This window comes from Chaetura pelagica, unplaced genomic scaffold (assembly GCF_000747805.2).
Source record: "Chaetura pelagica isolate M959 unplaced genomic scaffold, ChaPel_1.0 scaffold111, whole genome shotgun sequence".
Lineage (NCBI taxonomy): Eukaryota > Metazoa > Chordata > Aves > Apodiformes > Apodidae > Chaetura > Chaetura pelagica.
The window spans coordinates 1,883,618-1,901,757 of record NW_009952153.1 but is presented as its reverse complement, the minus strand read 5'-3'; the positions used below and the strand labels follow the sequence as shown (position 1 = coordinate 1,901,757).

The window sequence follows — 18,140 nt, the reverse complement described above, 5'->3', positions numbered from 1 at the left end:
GAAAAAGGAAGATTTATTTTCCTCTTGTTTACAGTGGCAGCTAGACTGTCTCGCTTGCTTGCTGAAGCTGATATGCCAGTTTGCAGTTGATCCTTCAGATTTGGATTTAGCTTACCATGATGTGTTTGCCTGGTCTGGTGTAGCAGAGAGCCACAGAAAAAGAACATGGCCAGGCAAATCAAGGAAGACTGCAAGTGACCATGCCAAGGGCCTTCATATACCTCGTTTAACAGAGGTAAGATATAAACAGTGTGTCCCTTTTGTAAACTGTGGAAAAATTAGACCTTTGTTGTGTGAAGCCTTTATTTTGGTAATAAAATAATTAGTGAAAAAGCACTCATATTAATGTATATCTTACATGTTACTCTCCTTTTCATAAGTATTTCAGTTGCTTTAAAGCTGACAGTTTTGAAAGTTGGAACCAAAAGTTTTTAGGTGATTGATGAGCACATGAATAGGAAATCCTCTACTGCTTTCTTTTATAATAACCTGTTGCATAGGCTCTCCTGGTCCTCACTGAATCCATTTTAGATTTATTTAGTAAACACTAAAATAACTTGGTTAGGATAGAATATCTAGCTGTCCATCCATTGTCCATCCATCCTTATTTAGGAAAGGCTATCTGAATGAGTGTACGCTAAATGTACCTAAGCCTGTAAACCTTGCTATGAAATTTCTGCATGCTAATTTCCTAATGTAGACCAAGCTTGATATCTCATCAGTATTATTTTGGCATAAGAGATAAGTTTCCAGGTAAATCGTGTGCTTTGGGCACAGGATCAGCTATGATTGCTGAAAAGTGTAGATCTGAGCTGTGGGCTGGAGCCAAACTTCTCATTTGTCATTGTTATACATTGAAAGACCTTAACTAGTCTGTAAGTATTACAGTATTACAGTTTTTGACAAAACAGATCCTTAAATTGCCAGAGCTACAATGATACAGAGAAATTATCAAACGTATTAATTTTTTTAACTGCCTGTGTGTAAATGCTGCTACCAGTTTCTATAACTGGTTTGAAATTTTTAGTTGTCAATTGATTATTTTTTATTGCAGAGGATTTGCTATCTAAGTATTTTTAAGGACTTTGGTCAGACTTTGATTAAAAAAATTCTTTATAAGCTGTCAGGACCTCTAAAAATAAATAATAAAGTAAACATATAGTCAATAAAATGTGTTAATCACAAGAGACAGATGAATTTTACATATCCAGCCTCATCCTCAACCCTGTCTCCTCAAGCCTATGATTTTTAAAAGGAAGTGAATAGTCTATGCTTTTAAAAAAAATACCATTTTTTTACTAAACGGATTGATTAAATTGTTGAGTTTTCTATTCAGTTAAATTGTCTTTCTTAAAGAAATAGAATGAAATTTTAGCACCTAGACTTAGTGAAACACAGGATTTTAGATCTGCTTTAATAAAAAAGGAATAGAAGCTTTAACTATGGAGTTGCTATGACTTGTCTTTTGCTCCCTCTGCACAGGTGGGTTTGTTTTAGATTCACAGAGTGTGTATAATTTAAAAACAGATCAAAAAAGCTTGTTGTTATATTAACTGTTTTTGTTTTTTGTTTTTTTTCTTTTGACTTCAATTTTTAAAGGTGTTTCTTGTACTTGTCCAGGGAACCAGTTTGATTCAGCGACTTATGTCAGTTGCTTATACATATGACAACTTGGCACCTAGGTACAATATCTTTTTATTTTTGTAATAAAGCTAATCAAGTGTGCACATTTTCATCACTGCTTTTAGTAACGTAAATAGCTCTTCTAGTTCAAGTCCTCATTAACACCCATATCAGAAATATAAGTCTATAGGCATTAGACTGGCTTTTCTTAGTCACCTCTTCTGGTAGTTATCCTACCCTTATAGGAGGAGTGAGAGAGAGGGTAGGGTGTAAGACATGGAGACGTAACATACACACAGTATGCTCTCATAAATTCTCATGTGAAAACTATTTCTTAGTGATGTCTGTAGGAATTAGCATTCTCAATTTCAAGGCAACGTAAAGGAAATTAAAATAAATCATTTTTTAAGCTGCTTAGTCATCTAGGTTCTGACTTACCTTTCCCATCCTAATAACATTAGTTTATTATGGCTGAAATTGCCTTTACAGTTTTAGTGTGTGCATCTACTGAAGGTAAAGTTTTACCTTCAGAAGCAGGCTATTAGAGTTTTTTTATTCTTTCTGCTTTTTCTCCTAAGAAAAGCAATTCTGTGTAAAACTATCCTGACAGAGTCAGGCTAATGGTGGAGAGGTCAGGGTTTTTTGCTGCATTTGATATAGAATGACTTGATTCCAAGTAAGAGATAGTGTGTTTTACTAAATTTTTCAAAGATTCCTAAAGACATTCACAGCATTTCCAGCCAAATCTGCAAGTGTGCCTAACTTCGACTTCTAGTTGAGTTGCAGGATAATTTTAGACATATACAGTATGGTTTTGGTGTCATCACCTTTTATTGCAAGTTATAAAAATGTATATAAATTAATACAAACATAGAAAAATGGTCTCAAGTTTTCAAATGTTTGTTAGAAGTTCTGTTCTTAATGAAGAATACTAGTGTTCTTCTGGGTAGGTCAGTTGTTAGTTCCATTTTATGTCTTCTCTTTTTTTGGATAAATAAAGGGGTTGTGGGTATTTTTTCTTGACTTCTTATCTTGTAGTCAGTAAAGCTTTAAGGGGATGACTTTAAGATTTTAATAGTTTTATTATTGTTGCTAATTTTGAATACTGCAAGAAGATAATTATTTTGAGATTAAAATTTTAGTTTTCTTAGTGAGTACTTGAGATTAGCTGGTTTGTTACTTGTGTGTACTTGTATTTCTAAGTGCTAATCTGTTACCTTCTGTGATAAAGTTCAAATGGCTTTATCTTCTTCCTGTTCAGGGTGTTGAAAGCACAGTCTGATCACAGATCAAGACATGAAGGTTAGTGCTGCAAAGTAACCACATGTTATGAATGAATAGTAATGAAAACATATTGCTGATAACAAGTTACATGTTTGATTTATTCCACAATTAGAATGCTATAAAATTGAGTTCCTTGGTATTGTTAGGGCTGTTACAGTCTAGGTAGGAAAACACAGAGAGGCTCTCCTTCTCTAGAAATTGTTTTATATTAGTTGAAATTTTGTACTATAGCAGCCTTCATCTCCAGAAGATCTCGATTTGGTAGGAAAACCAGCTGTTCTTATCTTCCAAAGACCACCATATATAACACCATAACAAAGTCACTAACAGTCACCTTTATTCTGATTTACAGAAATCATTCTGGGCCCAGAATTCCTTGGATCTCCCCTATCTATCCTTCTTGTGGAGGTTTCTTAAGGTTTAAATTACCTGTGTCAGATTAAGTCTGTATCAAAGTAATTGTCAAAAGTACAGCACAGGCATTCATAAAAGAGGTATCCCCTCCTAGGCATACATGTTGCCTTCACAGAATCACTGAATGGTTTGGGTTGGAAGGGACCTTAAAAGATCATCTGGATCCAACCCCACTGCATTGGCAGGGATATCTGTCATTAGACCAAGTTGTTCAGAGCCCCGTCCAGGCTGGCCTTGAACACTTCCTAGGCAACCTGTTCCAGTGTTTCACCACCCTCATAAGAATTTCCTCCTAATGTTTAAGGGAAAGGAGGGGAAAGCAAGGGCAAGGAAGGTCAATGAAAGGAGAGGAGGGGGAAGGGGGCAAGGAAAGGGAAAGGAGGGGAAACATGGGCTCAATTACACCTGTTTCACAGGTGCAGAAGGAAAGATGACTGAGGGGACCTGAGCAGTGCCATCAGGCAGCAGGGGTAGGAAAAGGGACACAAGCAGCAACATCTGTCTCTTGTTTCTCAACAAGCAACACTAATGTTGGACAGGGGTAACGTGCTGAGAGACAACTTTTGCAGAAACATCTTCTACAGCCACCTTCTGCATTTTAGAGAGCACTTCCATGTGCATTCAAGAGGGGCTTTGAAGAAACTAGTTCTTTGGATGTAAGAACTAGAATGCATTCTATTTGCTAAGCTAGCTGATCTCCATACAAATTTCTACATTGTTATGTAGAAATTATAGCATATTTAAAATCTTAAATGAGAGCCTTGCAAATTGTTAGAGCACTGCTCCAAGTCCAGCAAGGAAGAAACATGCCTGAATGACATGTCTGAGATCATAAAATAGGAAGTGTGTATTTCAGTGACTTGTGGAAAAGAAAAGTCTAAATCCTTGGGCCTGTCAAAAGCACACCCCTAAATTTATAAGACAATACTTTTCATGCAAAGATACCAAAGAGCTGAAGGCAACAAGTCTGGAAACCCTGGCCCCGATTTTTAAAAGATGTTTAAGTGCCTGAAATCCATACAAAACTGAAAACTCAAAAGGATTCTTGTTTAACCTTTTGATTAATGTCTGTGTGATTGAGTTCTCAGTAAATGCAAGGTAATACATAGTATCACCAACTGAAGTATGACTTTTAGCTGATAAGAAGAAAGGAACAGGTATATTAGTTAGTCCAGGGAAATGTTAATGTTTAGACATAGTGCAAGCCATTAGCGAAGTACTAGCTCACAGCAAGAGGTGCAGGAAAGGATTGTGCCCCAGCTCAGTAATAGAGCAATCTAATTCAGTTGCCATCAGTAGTACAATGGTTAGTATTTAGGAAGCATATTGGTAAAATTCTGAGTTGACCTAGTACTTAATATGCTAGTAAGGATTTAGTCTTGTATCTTAGTGTGACTAAAATAGATGTCATAGGTGCTAGAACTGTGCTATTCTTCAATCTAAAAGGTGTCTTCTGTTAGTTACAGTGTGATTTACTCTTGTCTCATTTTATTTCAGTCACTCATTATTCAATGTGGCTCTTGGTGAGTTGGGCTCACTGCTGTTCCTTGGTGAAGTCCAGTCTGGCGGACAGTGATTATCTGCAAGACTGGCTAAAGAAACTTACCCTTCTTATTCCAGAGGTATGCTGAAGAACAGCTTATTGCATTACTAATTAGTGCGTAATATGGAGCAAGATTAACTTTGGTTTCAAGCTGCCATTAAATTCAAAACATGTAGTTTTCTGCTAAACGTAGGCAGGATCTGACTAAACTACTTACAGTCCTGTTGAAGAAGGAATAATTTTAAGTTAAAATACCATGTAAGATGGCACATTTGTGGTTGATTGCAAAACAGTTAATAAACTCTCGTCTTTGTTCTTTGCTTCTGTTTGAAGGCAATTTTTTCATTGTAATTTGTTGAAATTTCTGGGTGATGTCCTCTAATGTGGTATTAGTCTACATATACTTCACCCATGATTCTTTTCAGCTCTGCTTTTTATCATAGAATGAAGTGAATGAGAGTTGGTCCAATAATATTTGTCATTACCCAATGCTTAGCTTTAAGTGATTTTTTTTTTCCTTGTGTGAGGGAAGTTTGAAAATTGCATAAAGATATATGCATAGTAGAAAATTTTTGTATTTACTAGTGATTGCTTAAAGGTAGAGTATGGACATGATGTGGTGATTATTATCTTTTGCTTTAGTAATCAAGCACAGAAAAAGCTTACATGCTGACTCCATTTAAAAACCCTGGAAAAGAAAGAGTGCAAAGTTCCAAAGCTGGATTAGAGATAGTTATGTGGATATTTTTCTTAAGAAAAGAAAAAAAAGAAAGAAGGAAATCTTTCTTCTAGTGAAATTAAACAAATTAACCATATAGTTAGCAATGAGTAAGTGTAAGTTTCAGCATCACTTAGATTTCCCTAATTTGCGCAGATTTCACTAACCGCCTGTAATCTTTACTGTAGGAATACGTAACTAAGGGGGCAGGGGATACAGATAAATCACCTCTTTTGTTAGAATGGTATCTTTTGCATTTTTCTGTAAGTAATTTAAATGTTACTTGATAGTTGTTCTGAGAGGAACTTACTATGCACATATGAAAGAAAAGTCAACGAAAGAAAAAAATCTTCCAAATAATGTGTGTAATCATTTAATTGTTTTGTTTTTCATAAAGACTGCTGTTCGCCATGAGTCTTGCAATGGTTTATACAAATTATCTCTCTCTGGTCTGGATGGGGGAGACTCAATTAATCGATCCTTTCTGCTGCTGGCTGCATCAACATTATTAAAATTTCTCCCTGATGCTCAAGCTTTGAAACCGATCCGGGTAAGCATTAAAAAAAGATCTATTTTAAGCTTACTTTTTTAATATAAAAAGGAATAATTATAGCACATTATCGTTATGTCTGACATACTGTTTCTGATACACTGAGATACTAAGTTTTAAGGTTGATATGTTTCCAGAAGCTTCACAAAAGTAGTTAAAGCTGAGATACTACAGTAATTTAGAGCCTGCCTGTGCTTGCAGAAATGCAGAATAGTGTTTGGGAAGTGCTCTTGCTGTGGAATTTTAATGTCCACATAGCACACCATTAGAATATAAGAGCTGTGTTTTCAATATATGCCTCAGTTTCCCTTTTAAATGTAGGTGAATTCTTAAATCACTAAAATTGTTTTATGTGTATATAGGTACCCTCTGTTGTTGTGGCTGAATGTTATTGTTCCCCAGTAAATTGCTGTTGCTTTTCTGTTGGAGTATTATTGTCCTCACAGCTATATTAGATAGAAGAGATTGTGTGGATGCTGTCGGGATGATTTTACTTAAAGTCAGTTGGGGTTTGAAGACCTAGCAGTGCATCTCAGGAGGCTGTGCTGCTTTCAGCTGGTGTAGGTAAATCTGAAGGAAAGCACTTGTAAGGCAGTGAAGTATAAATCTGGACTTTAGGTCTGTCAAGCAGTTATTCTTGTGGCCCTGTGTGGCATTTGATCGCAGGTGACAGTGGTTCATTCAGTGTAAGTTCCCTTTTGTTTTAAACTCTCTTGATATTAAAAATAAAAACAACCTTTATATTATTTGACTAATTTTCAGAAAAGTTTAAAATTGGAGTTGTACTAATTCATGATGAATTCAGCCAAATTTCTCATGTTTTGTCTCTTCTAATACTGAAAATCTTGCTATTTGCAGTGGCTAGGGTGGAGTCAATATTATTTTAATATTTTTAAGTATCTGACAGATCATCTTGACAATCTTTCATGAAAGTAAATGTTTCAGTGTTAGCATATTAAAATACATTGGCCTTGTATTTGACTTAAATAGGGGCTTGTAGAAAGTAATACTCATGTAACTTGGTTTGCCACATTTTTATAAACGAGCAGTTACTTTGTTTGATGTACTTCAGAACAAAAGCGATTTCTTTTCACAGATAGAGGATTATGAAGAAGAAACAGTGCTGCGACCAGGTTGTAAGGAATATTTTTGGCTGCTGTGCAAACTGATTGATAACATACATGTCAAAGATGCAAGTCAGGTAGGCTTTGCTTTGCATTCAAATTAATGTTTGCTTTTCTACATGTCATTATTCGGACCACTTTTGCTTCAGTATGAGACGTTTTTACTTAAGATACAGTGAACAGGTGCAAACAGCTCTTGGATCTTTACCATCTGCCAGCTTTCCCAACTTCCTGCTGTGTATTTAGTAGCTCTTGGCCAAAGGAAGTGTAAGACACTGAACTTTTAAGAGTCAAGAAGGGGGAATGGGTGTAATACACAGGGAAGGTGAACTTAGGTGAAAGTAGCAGACCTTGGGAATACTGTAGACATTGTACATACAGAATACAGGCGTTGTTATTCTCTGTGAGAGTCACTGCTGATAATTACAATGCCATCTAAGGGAAATATAATCAAGTATTTGGCTAAAGTTGAAAGGGAAAAAAAAATCGTTAACAGCCACTTAGCACAGGTTAGAAAACCTATTCACAACTTTTGAAACATCTCTGAAGGTTTAAAGTAACCTTTTGGGCAAACTCTGCAACTGCTTGCGCTGGCTGGTGGCCCCATATAAATCTCTAGTTCTTTCGGAAAGAATATAAAAACTTAATTCTAGTTTCTCCAAAATGGAGAAGTTTTGTCCTCTCCTCACTCGGCGTGTTCCCAATAGAGGCATAGATTTTGCTCCCCTGCCCCTCATTCCTCTGCTCAGTTTCCTTCCATTTATAGTTTATTAATTGATCTGTTAGATAGGCTACAGTTCTGCCTACTTTTGTATGGTGTTCAAGAAAGAAATGCTAATGAAACTTTTCAACCTGACAACAAATTGTGTGTTCTTGTGAGAAAAAACAATTTAACAATTCTCTTTAAAATACTATTATTCCATTATTTTTTTTTTTGTATGGTAGATAGAGTATGTTTGTGGGGTCTGGAACTGAAGTAATAGATGTTACTTGATGTGAACTGTACAGCACTGTACTTAAAAAAATTTTGCAAGCATATTTAAAATATTAGTTTTAATTGTCCCTTTTTTTCTGTGTGCAATAACAAAATTCCATCCAAAAGCATAACCTAAGTTTCGGAGTAGGCTTATAAATTGTAATTCATGGGGTACATAATTATTTTTCATTTCCATTCTGTTTTCTGTATTTTTAATCAGACCACGCTGCTTGACTTAGATGCCCTAGCGAGACACCTTGCTGACTGCATTCGGAGGTAAGGTTTGCTAACAGTAAATTCACTTGTAAGTTGCATTATATTCATTGTTAGTGGGACAGAGTTTTAACTTTTTTTTTGTGCAATGTGTCTATATAGCAGAGAAATCCTAGACCATCAAGATGGTAATATAGAAGATGATGGACTTACAGGACTACTTCGTCTTGCAACAAGTGTTATTAAGCACAAACCACCCTTTAAATTTTCTCGTGAAGGCCAGGTAAGAAAAGGACACTGAAAGACTGCAAAGAAATAAAAATAGTGTCAGCTCTTCTTGCTGTACTTTCTTCATTTCACCTTTTTATCTGCTATTTTGATTTCAGGGCTCAATATGTTAGTTTGTCATGTTTCTAGCCTTAGGATGATGGACAAAACCACGTATATCATTCCTTTATTAAAAAGTAGCACATACAGTGCCTTCCCTTTCTAACTATATTTAATTTCAGGGTAGAATTCTTATATCCTGGAACTGTTATTTATTTTCATTTATTATCTTTTAATATTTTTAGTACTGATCAGCATTAACTGGTTTAAAAATCATTAGCAACAGTTGGTTTTGACTGTATCCTGGGACAGCTGAAATACATTTCAACAAGATTGGTTTTTTGCATTTATCCTCTGTGCAAAATTGTCTGTAGAGTTCTTTGTCTTCCCTGCTCCAACATGTCAGAATTCAATCAGCACAAATACAAGACTGAGAGTGTTAATCAGAAAAAGATAGATCCAGATCCCTGAAGTTCCTGTTTTTATCGCTGGGGACGCCTCAAGGTGGCTTGTATTTTAAAACACTTGGTTGAAAAAACCTGCAGCCCAGCACTAGGCTGCAACTGAAAGCACAGTCTGAAACTTGCAGTGAGTAGATGCAGTTGTTCTGCTGAATGGGCTGTAATATCTGCACCTGATACGTACGGTTAGTAATGAAAAGGAATCAGCAAAAAAATAGGTATCTATTTAGTTTTAATTTATGCATTTTCCAAAGTGTGGAGAAATCTGGAATAACTTTAACTATATTGCCCAGGAGATGACCTCTCCATATTATTCAGCTATAAACATAAAGCCCTCATGAAAAGAAATTTAAGGAGACATTTTGGGGAAAAAAAACAACCAAAATTCTTCAGAGGTAGAGGATTTCTTTTCTGGTTATGTAGAGAACTAAAGTGACACACTACTAATATATCATTATTAAATACAGTTTGTTAGGATTGCAGGCATTTTACAGAAGTGGAGAATTGCAGGCTGTGGATCATGTTATCAGCCCTAGACATAAAGTATGCACATGAATTGCTGGTTGTTTAAGGAAATTTGTTGAAATACTGCTTTATAAATTCTACTAGATTTCTTCTTCATGATCTCTTATGTTCACTTTGTGGCCTAAAGGTGGAGGAAACCCTTTTCACCATTTTGCACTTCTTTGAAGGTGCTGTAGTTGTGAAAGAGTCTGTTTTTACAGACCTATACAGATTGTTGTGGTTGTTATGATTTTAATATTTTACTTTTGGTTTAATGTTATTGAATTAAAATGGCTACATAAAAGGAGGGTACTGAAGTTTGACAGATCCATCTGGGTTTTCCAGTGTATTAATCTGGGATGGTAAAGATAAATAACTGTGTAATATATATTTATCATCCAAAGGCAGTCTGACTTGGTACAGCTATGCTTTGAGCCTTTTATAGTTCAGTTAATACTCCAAACATGAAACAATGCAAAAATACACACACTACACAATTTAATGTGTGTTTTAAGATTAATTAGTGATTCATAAAACTCAAAATTAGTAAAGTGATTAAGGTTATGTGCTGTCTTTCACTAGGAGAAACTAATCTTAAAGTTATTAAAAATACATCTGTGTTGCTTGTCAAAGTACATTATAATCATGAATCAAGCATAATTTGTCACTCTTTCAGTGGACATGTTTCTCTTTAGGCTATAATATGGTTCAAGTGCTCTTTATGTAATATCAAGTAAGTTGTTGAAATTAATCATTCAGATCTTTTATACAAGTCAGAAAGTCCTGTAAATGATAGAAGTCTAGAAAGTCTATAGATGTTTCTAGAAGATTGTTAATACGTGACTTTTGTCTCTTAACAATGCATTCAACCTGCAAAATAAGCTGATTGAACTGTATTACAGGAGTTTCTGAGAGACATCTTCAATCTTCTGTTTTTGCTGCCAAGTTTGAAAGATAGACAACAGCCAAAATGCAAGTCACATTCTTCAAGGGCTGCTGCTTATGACTTATTGGTAGAAATGGTAAAGGGATCCGTGGAAAACTACAGGTTGCTTCACAACTGGGTGATGGCACAACATATGCAATGTAAGAACTTACATGTTTTGTTTTGAATTTTAAAATTTATAAAATTTAGTAAAGAAAATGGGAGTCTACTTGTAATATGTACTCTACATTCTGAAGACTGTTCACACTGGAATGGCAGGCCATCGTGAACAGCATTGAATCATGGAGTTTCCGTTTCCTCCTGAAATGTATCAGATGTCTGCATTTAGTGACTTTCCAAAAATAACGATCTGTTAAGAACATGTAGGTAAAAACAGAGAAATGTGAAGGTGATGCAGAATCTTTAGACTTAAATTGCATAGTCCCACATTGCAGAAGTAGTAACGAAGTAAGACGTTGCTACAAGCACTGCTCTTAAAATTCCTCTTTGTAGCTCTATTGCGTATCCAGCATCACTTTACAGTAGCGTCCCAGAGCAGATATGGGCATCTTTTGCTTACCTAGCAAATGAGTGGATTTAATCCCATGTATAATTTTCAGATTATTTCTTTTTTAAATATGGGTTATTTAAACTATATGGTACTGTTAAATGGCACCAAGTACAGATAACATTGTTAGAGTGGATTTTACATGTTTCATTGGCTTGCTCTGGGTTTCAGTTTCTGATTTCCCTTTCTAACATAAAGAAACATGGTATGTTTCCCTGTAAACCAAAATTTGCAAAGCCCCCTGAGGTACTGTGGATACATTGGCTATTAACAGCACTGTCTTGTTTTCAGAGTCTCTAATATTTTTGCAGTTGACTTCAGTCGGTACCCAGATGTCTGCATACAGTGCTAATAAAATTTTGTTATGCCTCTTGGCTTTCATGCTTCCTGTGTTTTGGAAAATGAATTCCTATGTATAATATGTAAATTACCAAAATTTGAAGTTAGTTAATAATTTATCTCTGGTTTGCAAATTCTCATTATGCATTTTTATCTTGATAGATTTCATTTCACATGCCCAGTTTAAATTCCTGCAACCTGAGGATTTGTAATTTATTACAATCTATGCAATTGATTTCCTGCTTTAAGAGTCAGGAAGCAAATTGAAATCTGATCATAATGTTTTGTGTTCTGGCCTTCTAAAAAGCCTCCAAAGTCTCCTGTGTTCAGAGAAAATATTATGAAGAATATGTTTTATGAAAATATTAGATATTTCTGTTTGCTGTCAGTACATCTGTTGCTGCTGAGGTGGTCTGTATCTCTCCAGGTGCAATCGTTCATTTTTTACAGTTAGTATTTTTCTCACTCTAAATCCCAGTAATTCCTAGGTGCTGAAGTTTTCTGTAACATTTACCACAGTTGTTACTTTCTTCTAAATACTCCTCACTAGGCAGTTAGTTCCTTCTTCAGTTCTTCAGAGCCATTTGGTCTGCTTCTGCACCATATTCAGTGGATCTCAGTTTCATGAATGTTAATTTTCTTGCTGCTGGCAGAGTGCCACTCTCTGACGTGCAACTGACACGATACCTCAAGTCTTGTTATTCCATGGTTTGATCCAAAGTGTCTTAAAACTGGATTTTTCGACTTTGCTTATCTCTCTAGTCTTAGTCTTGAAAAATCTTGGTCTTAGTCCTTTTTCTCTGTTCTTCTTGGGAGAAACATTAAGGAAGATACTCTAAATTTCCATCCTCTCTTGGGTTTTAATGTTTTTGTTTTGTGGTTCATTGGGGACATTTGTGATCCTGTGGCTTGTGCAGTTGTTGTCCTCTAGTCTCATTTCTCACACTCCTAACTGATTGAAGCCAGAATGCTCTTAAGAGATTACTTCGATTGAATACAGCAAAATAAAGTAAAATTTTCAAAAATAAAACAACTTATTAAAGGATATCTGGTATCTTGGGAGAAAGAAAAAAAAAAGTAGGGTTGTAATTAAAAGTATTACTAAGAGAGTATTCTGGTGGTCATTAAAATGTACAACTGTATACTGTTCTTCAGATTTACAATACTATGAGTAATGTAGCATAGTTGTAGTCATGTTTTAATTGCAGCAGCATTTTTCTTTTAACATTTTCAACTAATGTAGCTCCCTTCATTGATGAATGGAAGAAGGGAATGACTTGCATGCTTTTTGTTTTTTTCTCACACTCCTAACTGATTGAAGCCAGAATGCTCTTAAGAGATTACTTCGATTGAATACAGCAAAATAAAGTAAAATTTTCAAAAATAAAACAACTTATTAAAGGATATCTGGTATCTTGGGAGAAAGAAAAAAAAAAGTAGGGTTGTAATTAAAAGTATTACTAAGAGAGTATTCTGGTGGTCATTAAAATGTACAACTGTATACTGTTCTTCAGATTTACAATACTATGAGTAATGTAGCATAGTTGTAGTCATGTTTTAATTGCAGCAGCATTTTTCTTTTAACATTTTCAACTAATGTAGCTCCCTTCATTGATGAATGGAAGAAGGGAATGACTTGCATGCTTTTTTCTACTTCGCAGATACAGTGTTTTTAACTGAAGACATAGGGATGCCTTGATGCATTTTCAGGAAGTGATACCCAAGAGATGAAGTGCTAATTAGCTAATGTCTGCTGGCTTCTTGCTTTTCTCAACAGGAAGGGTTAACAATTAATGCAGACTCTGATGTTACTGAAGAGGGGATTTAGATACTTTCTGTTCATAAAAATGTTTGAAGTGTTTTGGAGTTCTGCTTTCTTTAAAGACCAAGACTAATAAAACTGTTCAATTCAAAGGAGGGAAACAAGACCAGCTGCTTTGCTCTCCAGGAAGTTAAAGTTTGTGTCTGATGCTATGTTTGAATCAGAAGTTGGAATTACAGAGAAATGTACAGTCATTTGATGAGGAGGAAATTCAGTTTTATTTATTTTGTTATGTGAATATTGCAACTTTGGCTACAAGTGTCCCTACCTATTCCTGAGTAAAGGCTGATTTCTATGACAGTGAGGAATATAAAGAAGATAGACTTGAATGAGGCTCAAATTTACCTTTCTAGTTAAGATCTCTATGGAAGAAGGAAGGCTTTTATTATCAAAATTAAGGCAGTTCTTTAAAAATCCCATGACAGAGAAGAAAAGAAGATCTTCCTGAGAAATTCCTTGTCAAATTTCCAGAAGTCCTTTGTCGGATTGAAATAGGAGGAAGATACGCCCAACTATTCTCATGAAGTGTAAAGAAGTAATCTGATTTCTTTTCAATTACAGCTTGATGACTTGTAAGCAGAGTAATAGATGCTGAGACCTTACATCAGAAAGGGTGAATTAAGGTGTTGCAATTTAAGGACTTCAGTAAAGGGAGGGATTTTTGTGTTCTTCTGCCATGCTAATTACTTTCTTGAGGAGGTTAAAATATGGTGGAGAGCTTTGTTTCAACTGGCTGATCAGCACAATGTTACCAGGTAACATGAGGTCACGCTACTGAGATCTGTTGAAACAGGAGAATTAAAAGTCTTTTTTTCCCCTACTTGAAGCTGCAGGGCTAATAGTTGTTTTGATGGCAATGCCAAAATGAAGATTACAACTATTATTTGTTGTGCAATGGAATATCCTGTGGGTCTGGTCTCTCAAGATGTGAGGATCTGTTCAGAGGATGTCAGATAGTTTCCTGAATTTATAGCTGGTAGTATGAAGTGAGAAGACTCTTTAATGAGTCTTTAATCTTTGACAAAATAATTAAGAATTTAAAATTTAAATCTTGCACCCAGGTAGCTTTTGTGGATTATAAAATAAATCCAGATGACTTTTTTTTTGCTTTTTTACTATGTATCTGAACATTTACTTAATAGAAGTGCTGAATTATCTGTAGGACACTGCCTTTTTTAGGAATTACAACCTTGGGGATGAATAGCAGAGCTAGATGCGTTGCAAGTTTTTGTGTGGAACTTCTTGCATAACAAGGAAGATAAATTGCAATTGATTTCTTTGGACACTGGATTAGTTCCTCAGTAATTTAATGCTTATGCCATCTAGTTGCTTCTGCAGCTCAAATGAATAATTCCCCATTCCAAAGCAGTACTAATCACTTACAAATGGTTTGTCTAGTCTGGCTACTGTCTTCCTGACTGGCAGATGAGAACATTCCCACTCTTTCGGTTTCTTGGCAGCCATATCAGAACCAGGCTTATTAAGAAGAGTGTCATACTTGCTGAACTGGTCTCTTGCCACACTGCGTAAGAAATAGATTGCTACATCTGGTATGAAATATGGAGGAATAGAAAACTTACAAGAAAATAAAATGTCTTTTCAGTCTTACTCTCTAGGCAATTCAATTCATGCTTACCCTTATTTTTCTTGTAAATTGCAGATTCCTCTGGTATATATGGCTTTGAAGTGCAATAAAACCCATTCTTCTTATAAAAACTGTTCCCAAGTTTATTCAAGCTTGTGTATAACCAAGCACTTTATTTCACTGCACTTTTGTATCTTATCTCTGATAAGCATCTATCCATCTTTTGTACAGGTCAGAAAGTTCTTTTGCTAGCCTGGCATCCATTACACTAGATGTCATTCTGAATCCAGCTTCTCTTCTGAAAAGAAAGATCTCGCATCTTGTGTGGTTATCTCTGATACCAAATCTATGTTTTGTTATGTGAAGAGAAGCTCCCTAATTTGAGCCTGGGGGTGCAGAGACCCAGAGACGCTTTGCTTTCTTTCAGTGTGACAACAGGGTGCAAGGGAATGGGGAGTAGAAGTTACAAGAATTTTTTTTTGCTGGGGGGGAATGACTGGTTCTTTTCAGAGCTTTTTAGTGTTGTACCTTGTGAGTTTTAAGTACACTGTCAGTGATTTAGGCAGTCCAAGTGTTGTGAGAGAGCTGTGGTTGACTAGTATTGTAAAAACCCATTTTTTTTATGGATAAAGAAATGTATAGCAGCCAATGTTTAGAATTTAGGGATACTTCTGCTGACTGAAAACATGATGTGGTTTTACCAAACTTTAGTTTAAAAGTAGACACTGGCAGACCATCATTATATGTAAAACCACCACTAGAACAAGTGTAAGAGATTATGCTTGTCATGAGTAAAGCTTTGTAGAGCACAGCAAATTGTTTGCAGTCCAAAGTAGTGTAGGATCTAGAAAGGCATGCTGCTGTATCAAGTGGTTTTCCTGAGGTACTTATAGTGCATTTTCTTACAGAGCAGGTACAATCTGGCTCATGTCTGTAAATGTAGAATGCACAATCAGGATGCATTTTATTAATGTAAACCAAATACTTTTATTTCTATTTCTGTCTCATTAAATTGTACTTTGAATTTATTTTTTTCTCCATGTGTGATTCATATTTGTTCCAGCTTCCCATGCACCTTACAAGTGGGATTATTGGCCACATGATGATGTTCGTGCTGAATGTAGATTTGTGGGTCTAACTAATCTTGGAGCAACATGTTACTTGGCATCCACTATTCAGCAACTATACATGATACCAGAGGCCAGACAAGCAATCTTTACTGCAAAGGTACATTTGGGATCTTATGCTCCTTGTGTGGATTTTCATAGAAGTTTAAATTTTTAATCAGTGCAAATGGTGATAAAATATAGGCTTACTTTTTAAGATTTTTTTTTGTGGTAAATAATTATTTCATCAGGACTTCAGTATGCTTTTTGTTCAGTACTTTTCCTGATATCAGTACTTTCGTAGTACCTTCCCAAAAGCTCCTAGCTGTGGTAAGTTTTTAGAAAATAGAATTACATTTTGACTTAGGTTTAATGTTGACATGCCAAAAAATGAGTAGGTAGTGCTTTTATATATGTGTAAAATAGTTTTTGAAAAGTTAAAAGCAAAAAGATGAAGTATTCTTTTATTCATCTATTTTAGTATTCAGAAGATATGAAACACAAGACCACTCTGCTAGAGCTCCAGAAGATGTTTACATACTTAATGGTAGGTGCAAAAGATTGTATTTTATAAAGTATCCTATTTTCTAAAAAAAAAAAAAAGAAAAAAACAAGAACAAATGTGGTTACCATTCTATATGTAAATTCTTGGCAGCTTAAGTCCATTGTATGTAAGTTTTAAGGGTCTTATTTTAAGTAGTTTTTACCCACTTCAAAACTGTTACTTAGCAAATCAGTTAAGCGAACATTGGCATGAGGGTTTTCATTAAGAAGGAGAGTAAATCCAAATCTAAGATAAAGTTTAATATTAGGCACCAACTATAATGGGCGAGCATCAGCTCTCAAACATTAGTAGTTGTCTACTGTGTTGTTAAAAAAAATGTGTGAAATTAATGTATGAATGTATGGACACCCTGTGTTAAAATCACTGAAATAATGAAAAACAAAACTGAGGAGAGCTGAATGTTTTCGTTCTTGGCACTGGCTTTTGTGAAATGTTCATAACCACTTCAAAGACAAATGGAAAAAAGGAATTTAGGCATGTAGTGTCTGCCATAAATCACAGAAGAACATTCATCTAGGTATTTACGTAAGCACAAAATAATATAGGAACATAAAATCATACAAAGATTTATCATTGTTAAAATTTTGAAGAAACACTTTATTCAAAAAAAAGGTAATATGTACTGGAAGTGCTGTCTTGCCTCACATCCTTAGAAGAAAACAGTATGTATGTAATTGTTTAGAACAGAGTTTCTTCGGCAAATAAGTCTAAATAACTGCTTTATACTGCAAATTATTTTATCTGACTGAACATATGCAGTTGAGGACAGTTTTATAGCATACAGGAGTCTGAATGAGAATTAACACTTGTCAAGATTTAAGTCAGTAATGTCCAGAAATACATAAATACAGGCTGATGGCTCCTGATACTGTATTTTGTATGTGATGATGTGTCACATCTTCAGCCAAGTTCTGTCATTTGGATTATTAACTTTCTTAAATATTATCTGATAATATTTCACAGATTATAATTTAATAATATAATAGTAAGTTAGTTAAAAACTGCTTTATATTTCATCAGTCATTGAAGCACAAAAACAAGTTGATTATCTGATGGGCATATGGCGATAATGTATGTAAAAGTGTGTTTTTAAATAGATATTTGTATACATATGTTCAGTATATCTATGTAACTTCAAAAGGTAAGGATTTCTGTTGACTTGTTTTGCTTGATTTTTTTTGCCTAAAGGAAAGTGAATGTAAGGCATACAATCCAAGGCCTTTCTGTAAAACCTATACCATGGATAAGCAGCCACTGAATACTGGAGAGCAGAAAGATATGACTGAATTCTTCACTGACCTAATAACAAAAATAGAAGAAATGTCTCCAGAACTGGTGAGTTATTAAGAGGGAGCAAAAGAGAGCCTGAAAATGTATGGATTTGCTCAAATTTCCTTGACAGAATTTATTAATTCATTCACAGAAAAATACAGTGAAAAGTCTGTTTGGAGGTGTTATCACAAACAATGTTGTTTCTTTGGTAAGTATTCTTT

General features: G+C 35.1%; 1 protein-coding gene across 1 annotated transcript in view; it reads left to right on the top strand.

The window, feature by feature from the left end:
• The window catches only part of USP34 (ubiquitin specific peptidase 34), a 117,151-nt gene that overhangs the window by 64,957 nt on the left and 34,054 nt on the right, over positions 1 to 18,140 (top strand). Inside the window, exons 34-46 of the mRNA XM_010007152.1 lie at positions 35 to 235; positions 1,600 to 1,682; positions 2,885 to 2,925; positions 4,819 to 4,943; positions 5,980 to 6,132; positions 7,229 to 7,333; positions 8,453 to 8,508; positions 8,608 to 8,728; positions 10,640 to 10,823; positions 16,040 to 16,203; positions 16,564 to 16,629; positions 17,836 to 17,982; positions 18,071 to 18,127. Of these exons, the coding sequence (XP_010005454.1) occupies positions 35 to 235; positions 1,600 to 1,682; positions 2,885 to 2,925; positions 4,819 to 4,943; positions 5,980 to 6,132; positions 7,229 to 7,333; positions 8,453 to 8,508; positions 8,608 to 8,728; positions 10,640 to 10,823; positions 16,040 to 16,203; positions 16,564 to 16,629; positions 17,836 to 17,982; positions 18,071 to 18,127 (1,503 nt within the window). The remainder of the gene's footprint in view (positions 1 to 34; positions 236 to 1,599; positions 1,683 to 2,884; positions 2,926 to 4,818; positions 4,944 to 5,979; positions 6,133 to 7,228; positions 7,334 to 8,452; positions 8,509 to 8,607; positions 8,729 to 10,639; positions 10,824 to 16,039; positions 16,204 to 16,563; positions 16,630 to 17,835; positions 17,983 to 18,070; positions 18,128 to 18,140) is intronic.